We start from the raw sequence: 25,590 nt of genomic DNA on the forward strand, positions 1-25,590 counted from the left end.
TCACTTGAGAGAAAATGGTTTTAAATGCAGAAGTGATGAAATTGACAGTCGTGGAGGTGGTTGGTAATTAATATCATTTTTAATATTTTTAGTATTTATTTTGTAAAAAATAAAATAAAATAAATAAACTTGTGATCTTATATGAAATTTTATTTTATTTTTCTATTTCGATGAACAAATGCTAAAACATGCTTAATTCAATATCAAATAAGTGTTCTAAACAAATAAACATTAGCAAAAGGATTAATTAGTCAACTTCAATGACTTTGGCATCACTTCCCCAAAATAAACACCATATTGGATATCTTTGAGTGGGAAGTTACTCAACTTAATACTTCCACACTGCTTCCCTAATAAACACTGCAATAAAAAGTTTGAATAATGACTTGAAAAAATAAAAAAATAAAAAAATAAAAATTCCTGTATAAGAACCTTTATTGTGACCCTATTTCACACCAAATAAATATACATTGTTGTTTATGATTTACAATCATGAAAATAAAATTCATTATGCGCCACAGCTTGAAACTCAAACAAATTCACATAATTAAATTTAACAGATAAACCAATATAATGTTTGATTCTTAATATTTTTATTAAAAAGTTTGAGAAATATATTAAAATTTCCATTTCTCAAAACGGAAAATATCACTAGACTCCAAAATAAAAGAATCAATCCATTGTGTATCCTATATCCTATATCCTATATCCTATATCCGGTCTGCTTTAATAATAGAGAATAAAATGTTTGTGCTGGTCACTTTAAATATTAATGGTCAACATAAAACACAAAACAATTAATAAAAATCAATTGATTAAAAAACCCACCAAAGTAGTTATCTCGGTGTTTCACAGAAAGAGAAAGCAGCCAAAAAAAGGGGAGATTCATTACATACAAAGCAAAGCAAGAAGTTGCGTCTTTAATCTTTGAAAAAATGAGTAGGCAAATCACCATTCCAATAATGAAGTTTCCTCAATTAGTACAAAATTTACAAGTAGTAATTTAATTTTACCTTTTCAAAATTTTTTTTAATTTTATTCATTAAATTATATTTGTTTAAAGTTGTTATAATTATTACATTTTATTCATTTTCTCCATGTGAAACTACATAAATACATGGCAAAATAAAAAGTATGATCACTGTATATATACACACCAACATTGGCGGCAGTTAAGAAAAAACGAGTGATAGAGATAGAGAAAAATTGGTATATTACATTACAGGTAATAGTATCAAAAGTTTATACTGGATTCTCACACTAGTAAGTATGTTTTGTTGTGTTATTTATAATTTTTATAAATACTGGATGAAAATTTTTACTGTACTGTAGCTCTCATGCTAAAAATCGTTGGCTTCTCATCTAATTGTTCATCACACATTCGTAAATATTGAATCTATTAACGCTAGTAGATAATGCGGCTTTATATATATCTATATATAAAACATTTTACTTTATATATAATAATCTGTAAATTTTGATGATTTTGACACGCCTCATAATACTATATTTCATAGAAAATTAACATAAGATTTATATTGGAATAAATTTAGAAATAGATAAAAAAACAATTATCCAAACAATTTCAATAACGAGTCATTGAATTTATTAATATCTTTTGAACTTATTAAAACACAACTCTAGCATCTACCAATCTTTCCCTTTCGCTAATAATAATAATTAAGTAATAACAATGTCTTCTTCTTAAACCCCCATTATTTTAAGTATTGATTAATGATAACAACCTCAATTAAGTTAAACTAATGATTAATTAAACCAAAGAAAACTCCAAAGCCGGTTTGAAAACAGCCCATAGAGGGCCCCACACGGGCTGGAAAGGGTAAAATGGTCATTTGAACCTCGCCAGTAAAGCGAATGGCATCGAATCAAGAGACATGTTGGCCTGTTGCTAATTTTTTTCCCAACTGATTTGACTCAAATGCCCCCGCGCAATTGGAATTCGAAGGAAGTCGAATTCCCCAAAAAGCGAAAACAGCGAGCGAGAAAGGGCTGGAAAATTCAATGCGCTTCGCTTGGATTCGAGGGTTCGGAGACGATGATCGAGCTCTGCTTCTTTGATTCTCTGCGTGCGCGGTTACTCTGATTTGATTTCTCATGGCGAAACGTGTCCATGAAGTCTGGAAAGGAAGCAATGTGAGTTTTTTTTTGGTATTGCTGGTTTGATTTCTTCTTGTTTTTGTTGTTTTTTTATGGTAAAATTTGTTTTTGGTGATGTTGTGATGAAGTAGTTATTTATTTTGATGATGGATTTCAAGTGGATTTTATGTGTTTGACTGATTGAGTAGTCTTCTTTGTTGATTATTTTGTCTGATTTGGCGGAATTTTGAATTTTATGGCTGTGTGATTAGGAATTAACGCTGTGATTTCTTCTTATCTCGTGCTTAAATCATGGAGTTTTATCTTCTGCATGTTCAATTTCAGTATTTTCTATTGCATGTTAGATTGATTTTACACATTTTTTGTTTTCTATGATGTTTGTTGAATGAATTTGATGATTTTAACTTGCAAATCACTGGCAAAGAAACTATATATATATATATATATATATATATATATATATATATATATATATATATATATATTGATTTGTGATATGTTTCATTTCTCCATGTTCAAAGTTGATGCTTTAAAACTTAGATACTGAATGAAGGTTGCTTAACTTTGCTGTGTAACAACTGGAAAATTTTGCATGATATGTTTTATGGAGAGGAGGATGTGATATTTCAGTAACTGTGTTTTGTTTTATTTTGATGGTTACTAATAAAGTTTTTTTGTTTGTTTGTTTTGCAGAAGTTCATCTTTGGTGGTAGGCTAATATTTGGACCTGATGCTATATCGCTTCCATTCACCATCTCACTTATAGTTGTTCCCATGGTCATCTTTTGTGTGTTTGTCGCAAGACATCTACGCCACAAGTTTGCTTCATATGATGCAGGATATGCTATTTTGGTGGTTGCAATAGCGTTTACAATCTATGTTAGTCATTCCCTGTTACCTTGAATATCTTTACAGTTTAAATCAATATTCACATGAATGGCCATTTTCCTCCGTTGCTAAACCTAATTTATAATTTAATGGGTATAATTTATCTTTGTATTCAATTTATCACTACGTTTCTTTCTTTTGGCATGAATTGTGCCTTGGCACATTGGACGTGTCCTTTGGTTCCCACTTCTAATCTATGGATGTCTAGGTGCTGGTACTGTTGTTGCTGACTTCTGGTCGAGATCCTGGTATTGTACCGCGTGCTTCACATCCCCCAGAGGAAGAGTTCTCTTATGATACTTCAGTTGCCACGGAGCCAGGAGGAAGACAAACACCAAGCTTGCAGTTTCCTAGGAGCAAAGAAGTTATAGTCAATGGTCAGCCTGTCAAAGTAAAATATTGTGATACCTGCATGGTCTATCGACCTCCTCGCTGTTCTCATTGTTCTATTTGTGATAATTGTGTGGAGCGCTTTGATCATCACTGCCCATATGTTGGCCAGTGCATTGGACAGGTACTCCTAGATCTGAATAGTTTGTGTTCTCTGCTCAAACATGAAGACTATGTTACCTCAATTTCTTGTTCCATCATTATCGTACATGGTTGCCTGGCTTGTTAATTTGTGTATCTTTGATACTTGCTTTTGTTACATCTAGGATCCAGTAATATCATCATATACGGATTTGTTTAGGAAGGATATAAAGATTTAAGAATGCATGACATGTTAGAATCATTGAGTTGATCTACCAAAGTAAAATTAAAAGCTAAACAAGTCAAGTCCAAGAATTGAGTTCTTCAAGTTTGTTTGGATCATTTGTAGGAATAAATGCTTGAGCCATCAAGTTTCTAATTAAGTTTTTACTACCTTGGTTTAGCAACATGAATCTGTTGAGCGGTTGTCCTTGTATCTGGCTACTTCAATTAACATTAGTTTCTATCTTGACAGCGGAACTATCGCTACTTTCTCTTGTTTGTATCCTCAGCAACTCTTCTTTGCATCTATGTCTTCGCAATGTCTGCATGGTACATCAAATTTCTCATGGATGAGGATTATCCAACAGTATGGAAAGCAATGAGACATTCTCCAGCGTCAGTGGCTCTCATGATATACTGTTTTATCACATTGTGGTTTGTTGGTGGCCTAACTGGATTTCATTTGTATCTGATCACCTCCAACCAGGTATGAGATTTTGTTTTACTTGTCACGGTGTGAAGGTTCAAAGCCCATACTTTTATAATATCATATACATTGCATTACTCAACATCGAGGACCTGTATGCTAAACATGTTTAACTGAAATCCCACATTCTGTTTCTATTTCAATTGCTAACCATTTAAGAATTATCTTCTGAGGTGTTTAGAGTACAGGATCAGATTGTAGTTTTGCTTCTTATCAACTTGAGTTAGCTTCATGCACTAGTAAAATATGAATACTGGTGTTGAGTAAGCTCTGAATGAGTGATCCTCAGAATAGTCTCAGTTATCTATTTTATTGGGAAACTTGAAAGGAATGTTAGAGAATTTATTTTTTATTTTATGTCAATTTATTCTATCCTTCATTCTGGTCAGTTCTTTGTTACAGTTTTTTGATGGTCATACTTGAGATTGCAATAGTGACTTCAAGTTCTGTATGCATGGTATACTTTTACTGGAACTCTACCACTCATTTCTGCCAATTAACAATGCTTGTGGCTACAGAATCATCCTTAATCCTTTAGCATGCTATTTTTCGTACTGATAGGTTTGTATCAAAATGACCATCCAGACGTCTGTCTTTGATCAGTTGAGCACATGATTGATTGTTCCAGTTTTCTTGTTTGTTGCATCAACCTCTATTTGCAGCATATCAATTTTCGTGCTTATCCTTATTTTTCTTTCAGACAACATATGAGAACCTCCGCTATAAACTTGACAATAGACCTAACCCCTATGATCGAGGTTGCATGCATAACTTCCGTGAGGTTTTCTGCACAAAAATAAAACCTTCAAGGAATAACTTCCGAGCATATGTACAAGAGGAGGTAACTCGACCACAATCCATTAGCCGTTCCAGGGAGATAGAACATGAATCTGATAGCAATCCAAGATCAAAAGTAGAAGACGATCTTGAGCTCGGTGGAGATTTATTGAGGATATCCCAGCGCCGAAATTTCGTATCTGTTGATGAGCAAATTGTTGGCAATAGCAGCCGTGGAATGCAAAGTGTCATTTCTGAGTCTGACCTAATTCCGGTTTCAGACGCACATATTTCAAGCCGAGGTAGAAGTTCCAACTGGGAGATCTCTTCCGACGTTCTCTCCACAAGTGCTATAGTAAACGAAAGCTCAGTTGCAACACGGAAAGAATCACAATAGGTACGCAAACCTCATTTTGATACCATCCCTCGAAATGCAAAGCAGAGAATAGCTAGACCATGAAGAGCTATCATATATATGCATTTTCTCCGACGATGAGCATCTCATCGCACTAGCTCTGTATTTGGTGTCTAGTGAAAAGCACAACTTCCTGCACAATTCTTTCTGTAAAGCACAACTAATGACCAGAATACATACAATCCATGATTGTTTGTTGAAGCTTTGTCAAATTAGTTGTACTTTTACTTCATCAGTAAAACCTTTTTGCTGTTACCATCATTTACAATTTGCTCACATGAGAAATTCTGTCATTTGCGCTGACTTAGGTACATATAGAAAGTTCCGAAACACCGTCTTTCACCGCCATAAAGATTGAATCCTAATAGGAAAGCTACTAGAACCTTTATTTTCTCAAACTAGCCACCAATTTGGCAAATTGATGATGACCACTTCCAAGGAGGTGCCAAATTGATGACTATAAGTTTATTTGAGTGGTTCACAATGAAACCAATTTAATGCTATTTGTATGTTTCCTTTCCACATCTAGAATAATTCTACTTCAAACTTTGATCCAATAGCTCAATTGAGTGTTGTATTATTGCATGCGTTGTTCCGTTGACCAGAGCTTATTCTTTAGTATAATTTTAGGCTAGCAGGTCAAAAGGTTATGTCTTTTTTTTAAAAAGTAAAAAATAAAAACTGAAATTTGCCTCCACTTGTAAATGGGATTTAATTATCTTTTTCAGTTTTCACAAGTTTCACACAAGAATTGCAGGTTCTGAAAGCCTCAGACTTTGCTGAATGAAACAATGGCTTTTGACTGAATAAAAACTTAAAAAAATTTCTTTTTCTTATTCTTTTTCTTTATTTAATCAACAAACTAATGCACGTTGGCTGATTGCTTATTGCTTCCTAATAAAAATTTAATCTCCTGTTTAATTTAATACTTGTTAAACAAATCCATGCTCATTGCTTGCGTGATTTGGTCTGATATTGTTATTTTATTACTTGCAAGAAATTTACTGTATATTTTCCGGTCTCTTTGAGCCATTATTTAATTTAAGCAAGTTCAACATGAGACTATGAGAGTTTTTCAGGAACCGATGTTCATTTGAAAACAGTTTGGTCAACTCTGTCTTCTTAATTTTTATTATTATTTGATTCTTTTGGTAGTCATGAACCTTATGCTGTTGGACAAAATAAAATAAAGTGTATATACATTCCTCTAACTCTAAACTAATATATTTTTGAATAAATAACAAAAATGTTCCTACAAATACAAAATGGACTTCTATTGTTTGCCCCATTAAAGTTTTTGTGAGAATTTTTTTCATGATCATCTTTTGAGAAGTTTGGTGGGGTTAGACATGGGTGGCCATTTTAAAAAAGCGCTTGTTTGCTTGCATTCCTCACATGTTGATTTATGCAATGGCTTGTGAACACTGCAAGGAATTGTTCATCACTAACAGATAGAAAAAGGTTGAATTCATAACATTAATTAGGTTTCGCTTCGTTATTAATTAAAGCTTCATTTAAAGCTTCTTCTCGTTTTTTTTTTTAACTATATTTATATCCCAGCAAAAGTTACCTATACCTATATGGAGAGAAAATAATTTTAAACTCTGCTAGGTTGACAAATTTTTGAATTTCAATTTGAAGTCTATTTTTGGAATAATAGACGATACGTCATTTTTTTATCTCGAATATAAACAAGATCGAAACAATACTGAACCCTACCGTACAAAGATATGTACGCAGTATGAGAATAAGTATAAAAATCCCGGGTGAATAGCAGTATGTAACAAGACGTAAATCAGACTCGTCGGGGGAGGAATTTGAACCCATGACTTCCCCTTTATACTTTGGTGTCATCCCATTGGGTTATCCAATGATTGACAATTTGAAGTCCATTTTAAAATGCTACCACATATATAATTTAATAATGCAAACTTCAAAAATAAACGAAAAAATTAATACTTTTTTTTTTTAACCTGTCACAAATCAATATTTTTTTTAGTCTGTTATTTTTTTAACATAAAAAAATATTTATTATTTTTTAAATTATTTTTAATACTCATAAATTAAGAATAATTTTTTAAAAAATAATTAATTTTTTATAAAATCGAATGAAATTTTTAGTACGTAAGATTCAGTTAACCACAACAGATAAAAAGGAACAAATGAAATGAAATATTACAAGTGAGTAATTTAATGATTAAAATAAATTTCACATATTATATATTTTTATCTAAAAATCTAACTTAATAGAAAAGTAAACCATAACAATTATCTATATTTAATTAAACAAAACCTATATTATTATCATTATTAATAGTTATAAGTCGGTAACTTTAGTCGGCACAGGAAAACACAACCAAATTAGAAACCATCATTCTATCTCTCATCTCTCTTCGGTTCTAAGTTAACTTAAACCTTATCGCATCATCCATCATCCAGAACATCATCTTCAAGACCGCCACCCAAAGTCAACGGTGTGTGAAAAGCCTTTTTTGCGGTCAAACGCCTCCAAATGTTCATAATTACAGTCCCACCACCTAACTAAACAAAGCTGCAGAAGAGTTCAAAAATTCCATGCAACTCCCTCAAATATATATATATATATATATATATATATATATATATATATATATATATATATATATATAAATCTTGTCTCTTAAGTATTCAAAGGCTTCTTCCAATCTTCAAAACGTTCCCACAAATGCACATTATACATATATAAATATACAAAAGGTGGCAACAAAGCAAACGTGAAGCTCCTGATGAACTTAAGAGAGAAAAAAATTGAAGAAAAAGGACAAGAACAAGAAGAAGAGATAAGGTTTAATAGGATTGAAGTTAGTACTTCAATGGCAATGGCTTTATCTTCTTCAATGATGTTCTCAGAGTATAGAAAAGCTCAAGAGAACTCAGCCATCGTCTCAGCTTTGACTCGTGTTATATCCGGCAATATTGATTCAGTTGTTGTCACTCCAATGCCATTTGATCAAAGCTCAAGAGATTATAACTTCTCCGGAACTGCAGGAGAATCATCTTCTTCATCAATACCAGGTTGGGTTGCATGTTTTTCTTTTCTTTCTTTTTTTTCTTTTCTTTTAGACAATATATATAATTAAAAAGAATTTATGTATTTATTAATATTCCAGAGAATGTGAATGGAAAGATAGGGAAGGAGATGAGACAAGAATATCATGAAGAACAATCAAATATAGAGAGGAGAAGATATAGAGGAGTAAGACAAAGGCCATGGGGGAAGTGGGCAGCTGAGATAAGAGATCCTCATAAGGCTTCAAGAGTTTGGTTGGGGACATTTGACACAGCTGAGGCTGCTGCAAGGGCTTATGATGAAGCTGCTCTTAGGTTCAGGGGAAACAAAGCTAAGTTAAATTTTCCGGAAAATGCTTGTCTTCATCCAACCTTCTCTACATTGACAACTATACCAGTTATTTCTTCTCCTCAGCAACCAACTGCTCTTTTGGATCAGTATTTGTATTCAAGTGTTGCTCCTTATTCATTATCATCAGTTTCTTCTTCTTCTTCTAATGCTAATGCTAATGCTAATGCTAATGCTAATGCTAATGCTAATGCTGTGGTTGTTTCTAGTCATGATGCATTGATTTACATGCAGCAGCAGCAGCAGCAACAGCAGCAGCAGAGTGAGTTTCCGGGGAATTTTTGGATGGATTCAAGAAGGTTTAATCCTCCTTCTGATGGGTGATATGGGTTGGAGATTTTGTTAAGCTTTTGTGTGTTTTGCTTCTTATACTTGTATTGTTTTTGTTTTTTATTATTATCTCAAGCTTTTGTTATGAGGATTAGTTTCTTATTTTGTTTTACAGGAAATTCTTCTCTTTTTGAAATTTTTGTATGCTCAATAAAGGTTTAATAATAATAATAATAAAAATGAAATGAATAATTATCTTTCATTCACGTGGTTAGTTACAAGTCACAAAGTGTTCTTTTAATGGTGAGGGTCTGACGTTTTGTTTGACTGTGAGATGGAAAAAAACAAATTAGGCATTTGCAAGTTGGAACAAGGCACAACTCAACCCTCTCATTTTTAGTCCATCACGGCTTTACCAACAACCAAAGCAAGTAGTCCATTTTTATCCGGGTCCTCATTGAAATTCTCTATAACTAATAAAAATTTAAATTATTAATAATATAAGTCATAATTACATGTGAGGATCAAAATATCAAAATTATCCTTCTTCTATTTTGTATTTTTCACCTTTTTAATCACTCTAATATAAAATTCGTCTTTTTAGTTCTTGTATTTTCACATTTTTATCTTTTTGGTCTCTCTAATTAATGGATCTGCCATTTTGGTCTTTCCAGTTGATGAATTGGAGAGACAAAAAAAAATATGAAAATGGATAAATATAAGGACCAAAAAGACAGATTTTACAACTAAAAAACGAAAAATGTGCAAATACAAAGACAAAGAAGGCGGATTTTATATTAGATGAACTAAAAAGACAGAAAATGAAAAATAGAGGGATCATTTTGATATTTATACCTCTATGTGAGTGATCCCAAAACTCATATTTACGTGCAAGTTTCACTTGGTCTACCAAGATTTATTTGTATTTTGACTTTCTTAAACATAACTGTTCATCTTTAAAAAAAAAAAAAAACCTCACGGTTTTGAGAACCGCCATTTTGAAAACTTCTCATGGCGTTAAATGCGTTGTTTTGTCCTCGGAACAGACGCGAATGCATGTTTGTTGGCCTTATTTATTGGGTCAACATCAATTAAATTGAATTAAAAATTTTAAGTTTAGATTACAAAAAATTTAATTAAAACTCCTCCACACATTCGCTCTTATCACCGATGTGGAACGATCCCAGTCACCCGTTCCTTGCGGTGACAAAGATAAAGATCTCCGCCACGTCATTACCTCGTTTTCAAATTTATAGTATATATATATAATCATAAAAATATAAACAAAATATCATATCATAGTTTTAAGTGAAAGAAAATTCAAAAACTAGATATTATTTAGAGACAGGGACACAGTGGCCCAATCATGTGGCTAAGGTTCAAATTTTTATTTTCACGTGATGAATAGTTTAAATAGTTACATGTCGATCTTATTAACATATATATATATATATATATATATATAATTAACAAAATAAGTTGGATTGAATTGTAAACAATAATTTGGCTTATTGGTAATAACTATTTTGTGTTTGATTTTTTTTGTTTTCTTGAGTAGCGAATTTTAACCTTTTATTTACATAGTTTATTCATATTTATTAAAAAAAAATTATTATTATTTTTACAACCAATCAACCCAACTTTAGTTTAAATACAATATTCAAAATTAACCATCATTATTATTTATTAATAAATGTATAATTTTAATACTAAACTGATTATGAAATATATATATATATTATATTCTAAATTAAATTCTCTAATCTATACTGTTTGTTGGCCGACATGAAATTTTTTTTTTTCCATGTCACAACTCCAAGTACATCATATGTCACATAAAAAATATCAGATGACAAATAGTTTGTCAACTTGTCTTTGGTTATGCAAACTTGCAAACAAAAGGAGAAGTGATTCGGTCATAGATATGACGGTGGTGGCGAAACTGTGACCGACTTAGAATTTATCAACATAATAATATATACTACTACTACTTTCATATGTATTACATGGAATCACTTACATTCAAGAATGGCGACTTTTCATAAGTTATGATGTAATTTTAGTTTTAAAATAAAATAAAATTAATAATTATCATTCAACAAATGACAATAATTAATAAATAGAGAGAGTGACAAAGTGTGAGAAAACTTCCAAATGTGAAACAATTAAAGAGTCCAAGTGAATTCATTAATGGACATATATACATCATAATTGATCACCTGTGTTATTGAATATTTAAAATTGATCTGAACTTTTAATTCTTCCATGTAAGTTTGAGAGATTCATGTTTTGAATAATATAATATAAGAAGTTTTTATGACTTTATCACCGACTATTTTTGGTATCATAATGATTAAAAATAAATTATAAGCAACAGGATAAAAATGAGAATGAAAACATGTAAAAAGACGGAGAATGAAAACAATATTCAATTAGAGAGATTGGAAATTAAAAATAGGGAAAGTATGAGATTGTAATTAATTAATTAAATAAAATAATTCCTCCAAATATTATCCATTTTAACTATTATAATTAATTATTTAATTATACATTAAAATTATATTAGATAATAAATTAAGTTTTAAAAAAATCAAAATGTCATTTTACAAGGGATGAGCATTCCCCAATTTTCTTCCGCGCGCCGCGGGGATTGGTGCCATGTTTAGTACGGGGATTAATTTATAATTTTCTGAAATATAAAAAAAGAATATATTATTAAATATATAATTTATGCACCTATTAAAAAAAAAAAAAAATTCTTATAAACCATTTATTATAGCTAGATTCTCAAGAAAATCTTGTTTTTCTTTAAATTTACTGTTTATTATCTTCGTTATTTATTGAATATGGCTACATGGCTTAAAACAAAAAAGAGGGAGCAATTTCTATGCTAGTAGTTTTTATTCCATGATTCAAACCGCCCAAATAATTTCTACATATTTAAAGTCTTCATTTTGGCCTATGTCCGAGAGAGATGAATTAGGACGTGGACGTCAATTTAATTTAATTTTTTTATTGTTATTATTTTTAAATTTTATAATCACATTTTTTTTTTAAATTTAATTTAATTTAATTTTTTCTTCTCATTTTTTTTAATAGATGTATACAAATTACAAACTCTTAACTTTTAGAGTTGGAAGTGATTCAGATCCTCAACCTTAACTTAGGAGAAAAATGAGATATTAATTCCCTCATTTTCTTTTCATATTTTTCTAAACAAACAAAAAAATCTTTAATTCACATGAAATTGCGTTTAAATGAAATTTACAGTACATGTGATCTCAATTACATAGCAAATTCATATTCGAATTATTGTCAATTATCTCCAACCGATCACCACATTAAAAACATTTTCACTAATTAAATCAGTAATATACATCAACGAAAGCAAGCATTTCCATTTGTTGTGTTTGCATAAATTATCAGGGCAGGCACTGGAAAATTTTAAAACTTTTAAGAATACAATGCTAGTGAAGGCTATCCAACCATTGTAAGTTGAGCCCAATTAAAAATTGGGTTTTTGAGTCATAAATATTTTAGATGTGAGCCTTAAGAGACTGCAGGTAACATCATAAACATACCTAATAGGCTAATACCACAATTTCAATCCAAGATAACATCATTAACATACTGTGGTCACAGTAGTACCAAGATTTTATTTATTATTATTACTTGGTTTAAAAGTGAGGAAATCCCTTATGGATACCCCACATGCCATATAAATTGTGAAGAAATAAGCAGTAATGTTACTATTGATTGGCATTGTATGTTTCATACCTGTATGCTATCTTCACATGATTGAGAGAAACATGAGATTCAGTATTGCTTTGTAAACCATTCTTTTGATCTAACCTTCTGCATTTCATACATCTTGAGGAGCAAAATGAATGGCAAAACATGAGTGACATTTTTTATTTAATCTCTTTGACAACAAGTGTTTAGGAGAAAGATAACTTACAACATAGAAGCCAAAAGTGATCATCAAACAAACTAGTTATTTCTCACTGCCATACCTGCAGATAAATTATCAACTTATGCTAAGGATAATATTTGGCTTTAGAATATTTCCAATTAAAAATAAAATAAAATAAAATAAAAACATATCTCACATCATCGTCTTCTTTGAGCAGTTGGGGGCAGCTTCTCTGAAGGTCCACAAGGAAGCGCCTGTCCAGTCTGTTGCTCAATTCGTTTCTTCAGTTCTCTGAGTATTCGAATCTGTCCAAGTTTCTCTGGCGACAATTTCTCCCAGTAGATTCCTGCTTTATTAGAAATGCTAAACTTATCTATTCAATATTGAAGATCAATAAATAGAAAAAGACAAACTCATTTCAAACCTTGAGGTTTGGGAATTGAGGTGTTTGTCAAGATGACTTGTGTTGGAGTGCAGATAATGTCAACCGGGACATCATGAATTAAAAGCTTCTCAAGTGGGATATCATCCACCAATTGCTTATCATGCACTGAACCACATAGAATTGTCAGTGAATTTGGAGAACCTATCACACAAGAGAAACTTTCCCCAAGATCTTCATAGAAAAATAAATGAATCTTCCTATCAATAAGCAAGGTATACAAGTGCAACAAATTAGACACACAAGTAACCCTGAGAGAACAGACAAATCAAAAGTTTCCTCAAGCAACTCAGAAATCGCAAAGTTATTCAGAGCTTATCAATAAGTAGATACTAAGTACTTGTCAATGCTTAGGGAAGATACAATAATAATAATAATAATAATAATAATATAAAATAATAATAAACTTAGCAACCAATAATAAGGAGAGAGGATGATTACCAGTTGTTACCACCAAAGTTGAGTCATCTATAGCTCCCATGTATCGTAGCATCCCATACTCAAGTTCTGCAAAGCCCTACAACAAATGATTCTGCTTTATTTTACTTTTAAGAATAATCTAGTTAAGAGCTATTAGAATGACACCCGTTTCTTTCCATAAAAAATTCAGAGTTCTTTTATAATCTCAAGGAAAAATTTCATTTTGTGATCATGTGGGTATGATGATGAAGGGTATTTTTTTTAAAAAAAAAGCTTGCATGCCCAGGCAGCAGAGGCTAGGTATGATTGGAAAAGATAAAAATATCTTCTTAGCAAAGAGTCTTCCCACTAGCTAACAATAAAACAGCCTAACTTGCCATTTTCACATCTTCTCTAAGCATTGCAGGCTTAAGCAATTTAAGCAATCAAGAAATTATGGAACGCGCATGGGTAATACAACAAATGATCTACCAGAAGTAGTACCTCACCCTTCCCTAGCCGTGCACCTGTTCGTGGATCAACAGCAACTGAGCCAATAACAATCAGATCCACCTTAATTTTCACATCAAGATCTATCGGTTTACCATATTTTGCAACCCCAACAGAAGTGCATCCCTCATTTATTCTGCCAGGAGGCAACATCCGAGAATCTAAGACTGAAAAGAATCCAGTTCTTAACCGTGGCTGAGGGGTCAATAACTTCTTCCCACCTACATAATTCATCAGTATAATTCTTTTGATGGCAAGTCCTCATTACAATTGAATAAGAGAAAATGCAAATAAGATAATGGAGAACTTGTAATTTAAATCAAGAAGAAGCATGTATGATAGCTGTACTTATGAGATGATTAATAATTTTAGACTTCTATAATGATAACACAATAATTCCACAGAAATACAAAAGGAATTATTTTTCTTGTTTTAAATGAGTTTTGCCATGCCCCTTAGAATTTATCTTGGCAGATAACTTTGGACAGAGATAAAGACAACATGACCTATGATATGAAAAACCAAACACATGGTATTGGAGAAACAAATTTATTTTGTGAATGGACCACGATCTCAGCATTGATAAAAAGAACAAGTAAAAGTAATCGTGGTGGAATTTCAAGATTAATGCCACTTAATTATAGTGATGCTCATCAAACTTCATCTGCTCACTCAAGGTCATGTTTGGCAATTATTCAACAAGATCAACAAGTAAAACATTTTTAAGCAAATGCCATCAACTTTTCACAATAATTTTGATCAGATTCATGCAAATTGATTATCAATCTAAGATTAATGGCAAACAGGATACAGTAATTGATCTAAATGAATTACAACAAGCAAAATCATTCATATATATATATCCAGTATGATCTGAATAAAAAGACATGAAGAAATACATACCTGCAAGTGTTAAGAACCGGATGTGCTTCTGAGGCGAATCAGGATTAACCTTCACGCATTGTGCCTTTTGGAATGCATCCAATCCTCCTAGCTTAAAAATACCAACAAATTCACAACCAATTCATAAGAAAATCACATTGAAACTCAGCAAATCGGAACTAGGGTTTCAACAAATAGAAGGAAGAGATAGAGATCGAACCAAATCCGCGGCGGCGATGGCACCATCGAAGTTAGGGATGCGGTGATGGACGGGGCGAGGGTTACGCGCAATGCCCTCCGCCTCCATTAGATCCCAAACTCGTTTCCTGATCCTCCATTTCCACGCCTTCGGATCAGCTGCGGCAGCGGCGGCGGCGGCCATGGATGCCCGTGCCTCTGCATCGAGGCGGAGGCGATCGGACTCGAATGCGACGGAGTCGAACGAAGGGGACCCGGAGGAGGGGCCCTCCGTCTTGCCGGAGCTCCGGGAGGAGAAGCGGCGGCGGAGGGGAAGGAGGGGCGGCGAGACGGGAAGAGGTCGGCGAGTGGAGGGGGATCGGATGAGGAGTGGAGTGGCGGGAGGCCACGTGGCGCGATGGAGGGAGAAGGGCATTTCGTAATTTTAGAATACAGGGATCCTATTCCTATTTTGAGCGTTTTTATTTCAGCTGCATGATTGGAAGTACCAAATGGGCATACAATGTGATTGAGCGCCTGACACGTACGCATACAAGAATGAGCATGTTTTTCTCTTATCCAACCTGCATTTAATTTTATTCCATATATATATTATAATATATAAATTAATTAAAATAGCGTCGTTTTAACGAAAAAATATATTATTACTTATTATTATTTGATCTTTTGATACTGTATATTCAGTATAAAGCGTTTATTTTGCTTAAAATGTGAGTTCTTGACAAGTGATTTTTCTATTATATAATATTAAAAATTATAGTAATATAAATATACAATTATTTTTTTTATATATAATGGATAGAGCATGTTAAAAATATGCATAAATATAAAATTAATATTTTAACGCGTTTATACATACCCTTATCTTGGATAAGTTGAAATTTAAACCTAATTGCTCAGTAAGAACACATAAAAAGTTTGAGAATTATTAAACCACATAAATATGCCAACACCCTTATTAGCAACAGGATATTTTGTATAAAATCTTTATTTTAAGTGGGGACGCTGGTCAATTATTTGTTAAAAAAAAACCCTGACATATATATACACTCATATGATCGAAGAATTTAATTAAAATGTTAAGTATTCAAAAACAACATGAATAGACTAGTAAATATTTAAATTTTAAACCTCATGTTTCTTAATTATATTTTCCTACAAACTTTTTAAGTGAACAAGTACATAACAACTGGGAAAGAAGCCGCATGTAAATATTTCTCAAGAATCTCAACTGTAATTAACTTTGAACTGATAGATTAACAGATAAATCGGCAAATGACCATGATTAAGATTGGAATTAGAGATTCATTGAACTTGAGTTTGGTCTCTTAAAGAGTCCCAGGCTTGTTCCAGCAAGAACCATGCATGCACAATTATTTCTAACAGCCTAATTACAGCCGTTAATCAAGACACAATTATCGTTCTCTTCACGTACTTAAGATCATGCTTCAGATATGAAATTCCTGGCTATAACGTGTGCTACATTAAATGGAAAAGAAAAATGAATTACCAAATGCAATGATCTTAATATATATACAAAATAGAATAAAAATCCCATTTATTTTTTTTGCATAAACAGACATGCTGTCATATCTTAGTTTTATTTCATCATCGTGTGAATTTAATTCATGAAAATCAATGAAAATTTACAGCATAATATATATATATATATATATATTTCTACGTATAATACACACTCAAATCAAAACTTAAAAATGCAGAAAAGATAATTTAAAAGCTTTTGTTTCCATTGCTTAATTGTTCAAAAGAAATCAAGGAATTTGATTAAATGAATCTAATTCATGAGAATCAATGAAAATTTACAATATACACATATATAATGCACACACAAATTAATCAAAATTAACTTAAATTCTTAGAGAAAATATTTTGAAAGCTTTTGTTTTCATTTGTTATTCAAAAGAAGTCAAGGGATTGTTTCACTGAAGAAACAACAGCTTGCAATGGAGATGAAGCTCTATCTTTAATTAAGTCCATTTTGAAGAGAACTAAAATTTGCAAAAAACAAACATGTCTTAACTTTGAGCACAAACTAATTAATTCACTGTTTTTCACAATGCTTCTCTTCAGTTCTACTTAATTAATTACCTTGATGAATCCTTAATTTCTACCATCTATCCAAAGAGACAACATGCAGAAATCATCTTAACACCTACTAATATAAATATATATTATCATTTCTTGAGCTTTTCCAGCTCTTGAACAAAACCTCAAAAGCCACTAAAAAAAAAAAAACTAAGACTAAAAAAAAACCTCAATATGTACATGCTTATGATCAACATCCTCAAAATTAAGACACTCAATTAAATTCTCTCATCCTGTTCTTAATTTAGAGCTTAATTAAAACAACAGGCTGAGTAACCATGTAAATATAAGCTACTGAAAGAAATCTTCTCTTCTTTCTTGGTCTTTCTTCATCTTCATCTTCTTCTTCTTCATTTTCTCCTCTTGTTTCAGCTCTTGGTTTCCTCATCTTCTCCCTCTTCTTTTTGTTGTATTCTTCTTCATAGTCATGATCTTCTTCTCCACTGCTAAGTTGAAGCAACTGCTGTGCTGCAATAACATCCGGATCCATTAACCAATATTCTTTCACTTGAACTCAGGCTAGCTACAATGAGAGGACTAATTATATGAGAGGAAAGTTTATATTAATCCTTTGAGGAGAAAGAGAAGGTGCAATTACCTCTCTTTTGCTTTTGTTTCTTGATGTCTTAATTAATGTTTATAATTCTTTATATAGATTGGAGACCAACTTCTTAGAAAGACAAAAAGCAATGGAGATGTGGATTTGAAGTTTTTTGTTGTTTCTAAAGTGAATAAGTCTTGATTTTAGTTTCAATGGTGAAGGTGCGGAGAGAACGCGGTGAAGGTGGCATGAAAGGACGTAGCTTTTGTCTCTTTTGGTGATTGGCTGTGTTTCCGGTCGGACCAATTTGCCTTCGTCCAACCGAGTTAGTTCTGGTACACCTGTACGTCATATGTACCGTTATGTAAATATAATTATATAATTTTATTTATATTTACTTATTTGTTTAATTAACTAACTTGACTTTGACTTGTTTTTAAAGTAAAACTGTTTTTTTTTTTTCAATAATTAAAAGTATGAAAGAGTATTTAGTTTATTTGAAAGTAATTGAGTTCTTTCAATTCAAAAGTTAGTTTAACTGAAAAATAAACAAATGGGTTACTATATAGTCATTTAATTCGGTAAGTCAAATTAGATTAAAATATAAATTATAAGACATACTAATAATATGCAATATAATTTTAAAAAATAAATAAATTTAAGAGAAAAAAAATTAAGTTATTTGCTAAAAACTTCATGGTCTATTGGCACCAGACCCACTACATATATAAAGTGTTCACATCCTGTTAAAGCAAATTCAAATCTTAGCTCCTGGGAAAAAAAGTTATTTTTTGGACTTATTTTTTTAAAAGTAATAAATTAACCAACGGGCTTTATCCCTTGTGTAGGGCGTTCGTTTCGGGGAGGACCCGAGATCGAATCCCATGTCCACACAAGGTGAGGGCACGTGGGTCTGCGTTGAGCTCTGCTCCTCACACGTGCACGTCCCTAACTTACCCTTTAATGGGGGGGGGCGCTTGTTGTCTATTTGTCAACAAAAAATAATAATAATAAATTAATAAAAATCTATATTGTTTGTTTATTTTTGGTATTTTTCGCAGCTTTGATATTGAGTCTTATTTTTAGTGTGTTTGTTATTGAAAGAAGACTTGCGCGTTGATCTTGACTTTAGACCAAAGAAAAACTAGTTTTATTTTTTTTTAATTGGTTGAGTGACTAGAACACTGAAAACCAGGCCCACCGAGTCACTTACACGCAAAAGGAATTTGTGGCAAGAAATGTGGTCAAGTTCAATACATTGACTACGCTGTAACGGCGTTTTATAGACCACAAGCCTTTTCTTCACAAAGTTTGGTTGCCCATCACATCAGAGTGGAGTGGCATTAGCCCTGAAATATTTCCATTATTATCATTCAATTGTTTCCTTTTCTTTTTCCTTTTTTAAAAAAATATCTATATATACACGTAAACATATGTAGAATTCTTGTTATCTAAACATATTTAGTGATATCCATTAAATTATTATTTAATGACTATTACTTGTACAAAGAGTTTGATTATTATTTAACGTTGTTTGAAATTATTCAATGTTGTATATGATGTGGGAATCTTTGAATATAAATTCAGCGATACTTTTGGATATCTTTAGAATATTCATAAATTTAAAATTTAGACCCATTCTTAGATAATGTACCATTTTGTGTGTGTATATATATAATATTCATGTTGAAATCTGAAATTTTGAAAAATCTAATTTATGTTTTTTATGTCACAATATATTAGAATGAGTAATGCTATATTGTGCGAATAGATCGTCTGAATTCCTCACACGAATGATGTGGCAGCCATCACTATCTCTCATAATCAACAATTTAAGGATTAAAAAAAAAAAACAAAATACGAAGCCCTAATCTCTCTTCCTTGCCTACCCGCCGTCACTGCTGCCAAAGCTCTCCTCTTCCCCTCGTCTTTGCTCGTCCACCCCGCACCTTGTCATCCACCCCTCATCTTCTAGCTTTTCGTGGCGTTGTAGCTTGATCAGATCTCCAATAATGGAAATCTTGAAGTTCTAGGGTTTTTGGCAAGCTTAATCTTCAACTCTAATGGCTGATCTGAAGATCCTCGATCGTTTATGAGGTTTTGGACAAATGCAGCTATGTCATTCTCCAGCATGGCAGTGTTATCGTCCTCTCCATCTTCTCCTCAAGGAAACTCCGGCTCGATGGGTTGGCTCATATGCTCCGAAGCTTCATGGGTTTTCTGAGCACCTCGATTGATCATCAATTTGGTTTATTTAATGAAATTTATTTTTATAGTGTCTGATGTATGAGATGCCAGGAATTTGGTATGATAATTTCTCACTATTCTAGCCAGTGTGTTAAAATAATTATGTATGAATCAGAGAGTTCTTCTGTAATAACTTCAGATTTTGATACTGTTATTGTAAGCATGTATTCAGGATATGTATGAAACAGAGAGTTCCTCGGTCATTTACAAGAAGATTTACTGTTTTGTATATGTCTATTGTATCAAAGACTCCATTCTATGAGTCTTTGCTCTTGTTGCTTCAATTATCTTTGTTTGGAAGTGCTTTTGAGAGATCCCACAGAACATGTAAAGATTTACCTTCTACCAAAAAATTGATAAAAACTAAATAAACTCCCCATCATCTCATCTCACCATCATCTTCTCCATTGACTTCGAGGATCAAGTAAAGTTAAAAAAATGAAAAAAGAGAGATAGAGAAAGAGAGACAAAAAGGAGGATAAGAAGACGACTAGGGGAAAAACATGGCTTTGGCATGTGGCATCAGCAAGGGCTTTGGCGGCAGTGACGACGGGCGGCGGTGGGCGACAAGGTGCGGGATGGCTGACTGAAGATGAGAGAAAAAAAAAAGATTAGGGCTTCGTATTTTATTTATTTTTTTAATTTTTAAATTGCTGACTAGGAGAGATAGTGATGGTTGCCACATCATTCGTGTGAGGAATTCGGATGGTGGCTTCGCATAATATAGCATTACTCTATTAGAATAGTTATATTAATGACATATTATTATGTGTAAGTTTTGTGTTTTAGAATATTTAAATTTTTAATTTTTTTAAACTTTTTATCTATGGTTTTTTATGTTTCAAATCAGTTTTATACAGTATATTGAGAGTTTTATAAAGAAATAAATTTTTGTAAAGTATGTCCATAAGAATCTAAACTCAAAACTACTTATTTGAGTAATCATAGTTTTTACTACTTGAATCAAAGCACATTGATTAATATTTTATTTTATTTTTGTGGAAGCATAATATATGAGAATGGAGATTTATTATATATATATATATATATATATTCATAGAAAATGATCAAATAACCGCAACCACCAAAAAAAAAAAAATGTCCATCACAATGAAGAAAAAGATGGTAAAATTTGTTATTTCTTACGTAGATAAGTATTAGTAAGTCCATTTTTAGATGTTCGACATCAATTTCTTTGAGATTTTCTTACGAAAGCAACTTTCTAGAATATCTAGCTTGAAAGAAACAATCGAATTTTGAACTCTCATGTTTTACCTTTTTCAATTATTATTAAAATCGTTCACCTGCTTCTGCCATGGCTTTCTGCTCACTTTACTAAACAAGCGACAGAGCGAGCAATTCAACACCGCGGCACCACAACCACCTCAAAAGTGATCCCCTCTCCTTACAGCATGAGTTGACCTTTGTCACCTTCTGCCAGACTTTGTCAACTCTGCTATGTTTTCTCTTCTTTTGTTGCTTTAGTATGTGGTTGTTAGAAGGGCATCACCTCTAGTGATGTACTTCTTTTTGTTATCGTTCTTATTCTTTTATTTCGCTATGCCCATGCTTCTGCTTGGGGTTGTTAGTGTTAGTTTGTACTGCTTTAGCTTGTTATGTTTCCTAGTTTTCTAATAAAATCATGATTTATCTATTTTTATTAAAAAAATAAAATATAAGTTATTATATACGATCAGAAAATTATCAATTCCCATTCCACTTATTCAGTTATTAAATTTCTATACTCTTCTTTCCTTTGCGTATTTTTCAAATCCAAAGTCCTTATTCAATCGTTTTGTATTTCTCATCTTTTACTCTTTTAATTATCTTTATCATTATATTTTTATATTCAAAATTATTGCTATAGAGTAATAGAAAAAAGCGAAGTTTTTTTTTTAATAAAGCACATATATATCAAAATTAGCGCAAACAGACAAAATAACTACTCCCTAGTTTCGAATCAAATTATTTTTTTCTTAATTTTATTTTTCTTTTTGTTTAAACAGAGGTATATGCAACAATGATAATATATATATATATATATATATATATATATATATATATATTTTTTTTGAAAAGGTGGATAAACCACATGCATTAAGGATAAAAGAAAGATACAAAAGTCTCCCGACCTAGCGGTCAGCAAAACCAACAACAAAAAGGACTAGCCCACTAGAAGTGGGCACACAAAACCAACATCTTCAGTCCACCTGGATGACGGTTTTTTCTGCCGTTCGCTTCTTCTAGCACCTGGAGGATGGGGATGTTGATCTGCAGGAGGGTCGGGATGGAACCCAGGTAAAAGAGATTTGATAGACTTCTCAAATTCAGATTCAGAGTCGTCTGTCTCATAGTCCACTTCTGGGAGATCCTCACCAGAAGCAGAACCACCTAATTAGTGCTCAATGCTTGGGTCATCAACAGAACCCACATTCACCGCAAGATGTGAGGCAGAAAGATCTGCATCCTTAGGTATTGGCTCGGAAGAAGCTGGGAATTCCGAGGCAACTATCGGGATAAGCGACCACAGTCCAGCAATAAACTTCCAAGTAAAACCACTAGGAGGAGAGACGGACGGGAATTTCGAAGCAATACCCAGCTCATCCCCTGGGACCCCCAGAAAAAGGTTCTCAGAGCGTGCATCGGGTTGGTAAGCGTTACTGATCACCTCCCGCTGCGCAACCGCAGTCCCCACATTCGGCTCCGTGGCACTGTATTCCTGATCCCCATCCACCTTTAAGTCCTCCACACCCACCGTCACCTAACCCACCGAAATAATGGGCCGCACCTCAGGCCTACTACAGGTCAATTCAGGGATGGTTGAGTTGGAGTCAAGCTTGCCAGGGTCCGTGTTCCGAACCACTAAGGTGCGTTTGGTTCGGAAGTAGTCCACCGAAGTGGTGGAAGTCTTGAAGTGTCACTTCGGCTGAAGTGAAAGTTTCAGTTGAAGTGTTGGGTTCCATGTGTTTGGTTGAAAAGGGAAGTGTCAAATCACTAACTACTTTTTTTGTTTAATTAGTGAAAGTTAAAATTTAGAAAATGATGGAAATGAACTTCTACTCATCACTTCATTATGGGTGAGGTTACCATTTTGTGCTTGTTGGATTGAGCTTATAATTATTTAAAATTATAAATTTAAAAAATATTTTTTATAAACAATAAAAAATAATTAAATAATTAAAAAAACAATAACAGATAAAAATAAAAGATAAAAAATTAAAAAAATAAAAATATTTTTTATAAACAATAAAAAATAATTAATTAATTAAAAAAACAATAGCGAGATAAAAAAATAAAAAAATAATAAAATAATAAAAATAAAAAGATAAAAAAATGATAAAAAAACGATAAAAAGATAAAAAAAGGATAAAAAAATAAAAAGATTAAAAAAATAAAAAATAAAAAATAAACCATAGGAAAAATAAAATAAATAAAATGGGTGATTTTAATCACCAATGTGCAACCACATGGCGAAAGTGAAACACCGAAGTCCCACTTCGGCCAAAATTTTCCCGAAGTCAAAGAGTGAAGTGGAAGATTTTGGAAGTGGCAACTTCCGTACTTCGGCCTTCACTTCAGTGAACCAAACAAGTGGAAGTGTCACATCAACTCCCACTTCCGTCACTTCGGTCTCCACTTCGGCGAACCAAACACGCCCTAAATCTGGCCCAGCATGAGGTGGAAGGCCCACTAGGGCCGAAGAGAGCAATTGAAGCGGGCTGGGCTTCTCCCCAAGGGCAGGATCCAATAAGACCCCATCATCCTCTGCACGTGCCAGCTTGGCTTCAATAGAGGTCAGCAAAGCCTCATTCGATCAGCCCAATGGCGGAGCGACAACACTCATCTGTTGGACGCTAGGATGATCGCCATGTCGCGACTGAGACCCAATTGAGGAAGCGACACGTACGTCCCCCTGATTTCCATGCACGTCGCTTCCTCGGATGAAGCTACTGTCGCGTGCTTTCCAAAAACCACCGGTCGTCCTGCGAGAGCCCCTTTGACCAGCGGTCCTAAGGAGTCCCTGGGACGAGCGTACATCTTCTCCCCTGTGACGTGGCCGCGCCACCGTCACCCGACGCCGGCGCTCATCACCATCGCGGGAGTGGCACTCCGCCGCGGGTAATGAACCGGACTGGGAACTAGAGGCCAAAGCTCTATGAGCTCCACCATCGTGGGAGTGGTCCTCCGTCGTTCGTGTCTCCATCGAGTAAGCAACAGCTTTCCGGGAAACCACCGACGACGCGGGAAGTCCATCTCCACCAGCACCCAAGATATGAAGCAACTGGCCCTTACCTTTATTAACCGCCCTAACCTCCGAGAGGCCGCGAGAAGCACCGTGAGACACTGGTAACACATAACGCTCGAGATCCCGCCGGTATTTGGGCAGCTCGCACTTGTCACCTGTAATTAAAATCTGTTAACAACGTATCCATAAGCTCAGTTCCACCTCCATGGGTAAAGAAACCTCCAATCTCCGGCGAACTAAAACCGAAATGAAACTTTTATTCGGGTGGGACATCTTCGACACTGCAACGAGTGTTGGAGAATTTGATCAGATCCCAATGAATCAAGTGGTGCACACTGCTGCTGCTGCAGGTTGTCTCCAGAAATACAGGGATGGTGCGCTTCATGTCGGGATTCAATACAAGTGATGTTTGAATGTTGTTTAACTGGTTGCACTTGGTTGTAATGCATCTGGGGATGCTTAATTAACTCTGTTATTATGTTTGTTTGTAATGTTTGGTTATTTTTGAATATTCTCTAGCTATGTACTGTGTAACCATGAAGGTTGGTCGGCCAGGTGTTTGTATTAATGCCTGGTGCTTTATTGAATGAAATAAGGGAGTTAATTCATGTGATTTCTCTTCAGTTTTCTTTGATCTGGTTGTGTGTTTGAATGGTGATTATATTCTGAGAGTGTTCAGTGAGAAACACAAGTGACCATTGTCAAGCTTCCTTCACATTCTCAGCACCATTCATACAAACAGAGTGCTTGTTTTCATAACCAAGTGTGCAGCCCTGTCATTGAACTGGTAATCCGATCTTAACAGTGGTATCAGAGACTTGTCACTGAATCTGGGAGAAGATGTCTTGCTCCTCTTCAGCAAAGGATACCGATGTACCCTATTTCAAAGGTGAGAACTATAATCTTTGGGCTTTGATGATGAAAACCATGTTCAGATCAAAGGATCTATGGAAATTGGTGGAGAAGGGATTCAGTGAAGAAGGAGATGCTACCAGAATCAACGATAGCCTCAAGAAAGATGCTAAAGCAATGTATCTAATCCAACGTGCACTTGACTCAAG

At 33.4% G+C, this 25,590-nt stretch overlaps 3 protein-coding genes across 4 annotated transcripts; 2 read left to right on the forward strand and 1 right to left on the reverse strand.

Moving 5' to 3' along the window:
- The first annotated feature begins 1,954 nt into the window (after nt 1–1,954).
- On the forward strand, nt 1,955–5,633 carry LOC120277907 (protein S-acyltransferase 8-like). The gene is made up of 5 exons (XM_039284769.1): nt 1,955–2,154; nt 2,812–2,997; nt 3,215–3,520; nt 3,953–4,186; nt 4,887–5,633. The coding sequence occupies exons 1-5, from the start codon at nt 2,116–2,118 to the stop codon at nt 5,358–5,360; spliced, it is 1,239 nt and encodes a 412-aa protein (XP_039140703.1). The 5' UTR covers nt 1,955–2,115; the 3' UTR covers nt 5,361–5,633.
- Nucleotides 5,634–8,197: 2,564 nt separating this feature from the next.
- On the forward strand, nt 8,198–9,099 carry LOC120277562 (ethylene-responsive transcription factor ERF110-like). Its single transcript, XM_039284421.1, has 2 exons — nt 8,198–8,432; nt 8,528–9,099. The coding sequence occupies exons 1-2, from the start codon at nt 8,231–8,233 to the stop codon at nt 9,097–9,099; spliced, it is 774 nt and encodes a 257-aa protein (XP_039140355.1). The 5' UTR covers nt 8,198–8,230.
- A 3,236-nt stretch (nt 9,100–12,335) lies between these two features.
- On the reverse strand, nt 12,336–15,818 carry LOC120276731 (5-formyltetrahydrofolate cyclo-ligase-like protein COG0212). 2 transcript variants are annotated; one of them, XR_005541365.1, is made up of 8 exons: nt 15,412–15,818; nt 15,213–15,303; nt 14,304–14,530; nt 13,842–13,917; nt 13,383–13,508; nt 13,155–13,304; nt 13,004–13,082; nt 12,336–12,915 (listed from the first exon to the last, which is right to left on the reverse strand). XR_005541365.1 is itself a non-coding variant. In XM_039283409.1 (7 exons), the coding sequence occupies exons 1-6, from the start codon at nt 15,802–15,804 to the stop codon at nt 13,156–13,158; spliced, it is 1,062 nt and encodes a 353-aa protein (XP_039139343.1). In that variant the 5' UTR covers nt 15,805–15,818; the 3' UTR covers nt 13,049–13,058; nt 13,155. The 2 variants fall into 2 exon arrangements, 1 of the variants encoding a protein (XP_039139343.1); XM_039283409.1 differs by lacking the exon at nt 12,336–12,915 and having other exon boundaries at nt 13,049–13,058.
- Between the last annotated feature and the right edge of the window lie 9,772 nt (nt 15,819–25,590).

Source organism: Dioscorea cayenensis, chromosome 15 (assembly GCF_009730915.1).
Source record: "Dioscorea cayenensis subsp. rotundata cultivar TDr96_F1 chromosome 15, TDr96_F1_v2_PseudoChromosome.rev07_lg8_w22 25.fasta, whole genome shotgun sequence".
Taxonomy (NCBI): domain Eukaryota; kingdom Viridiplantae; phylum Streptophyta; class Magnoliopsida; order Dioscoreales; family Dioscoreaceae; genus Dioscorea; species Dioscorea cayenensis.

Excerpts from the sequence above, each read along its gene's own strand:
- LOC120277907 (XM_039284769.1), top strand. The coding sequence starts at position 2,116 with ATGGCGAAACGTGTCCATGAAGTCTGGAAAGGAAGCAAT. Across the intron at positions 2,155-2,811 it reads AAGTCTGGAAAGGAAGCAAT|AAGTTCATCTTTGGTGGTAG; the intron begins GTGAGTTTTTTT and ends TTTGTTTTGCAG. Across the intron at positions 3,521-3,952 it reads TTGGCCAGTGCATTGGACAG|CGGAACTATCGCTACTTTCT; the intron begins GTACTCCTAGAT and ends CTATCTTGACAG.
- LOC120277562 (XM_039284421.1), top strand. The coding sequence starts at position 8,231 with ATGGCAATGGCTTTATCTTCTTCAATGATGTTCTCAGAGTATAGAAAA. Across the intron at positions 8,433-8,527 it reads ATCTTCTTCATCAATACCAG|AGAATGTGAATGGAAAGATA; the intron begins GTTGGGTTGCAT and ends TTAATATTCCAG.
- LOC120276731 (XM_039283409.1), bottom strand. The coding sequence starts at position 15,804 with ATGCCCTTCTCCCTCCATCGCGCCACGTGGCCTCCCGCCACTCCACTC. Across the intron at positions 13,918-14,303 it reads CACGGCTAGGGAAGGGTGAG|GGCTTTGCAGAACTTGAGTA; the intron begins GTACTACTTCTG and ends CATTTGTTGTAG. Across the intron at positions 13,305-13,382 it reads CTCAATTCCCAAACCTCAAG|GAATCTACTGGGAGAAATTG; the intron begins GTTTGAAATGAG and ends CTAATAAAGCAG.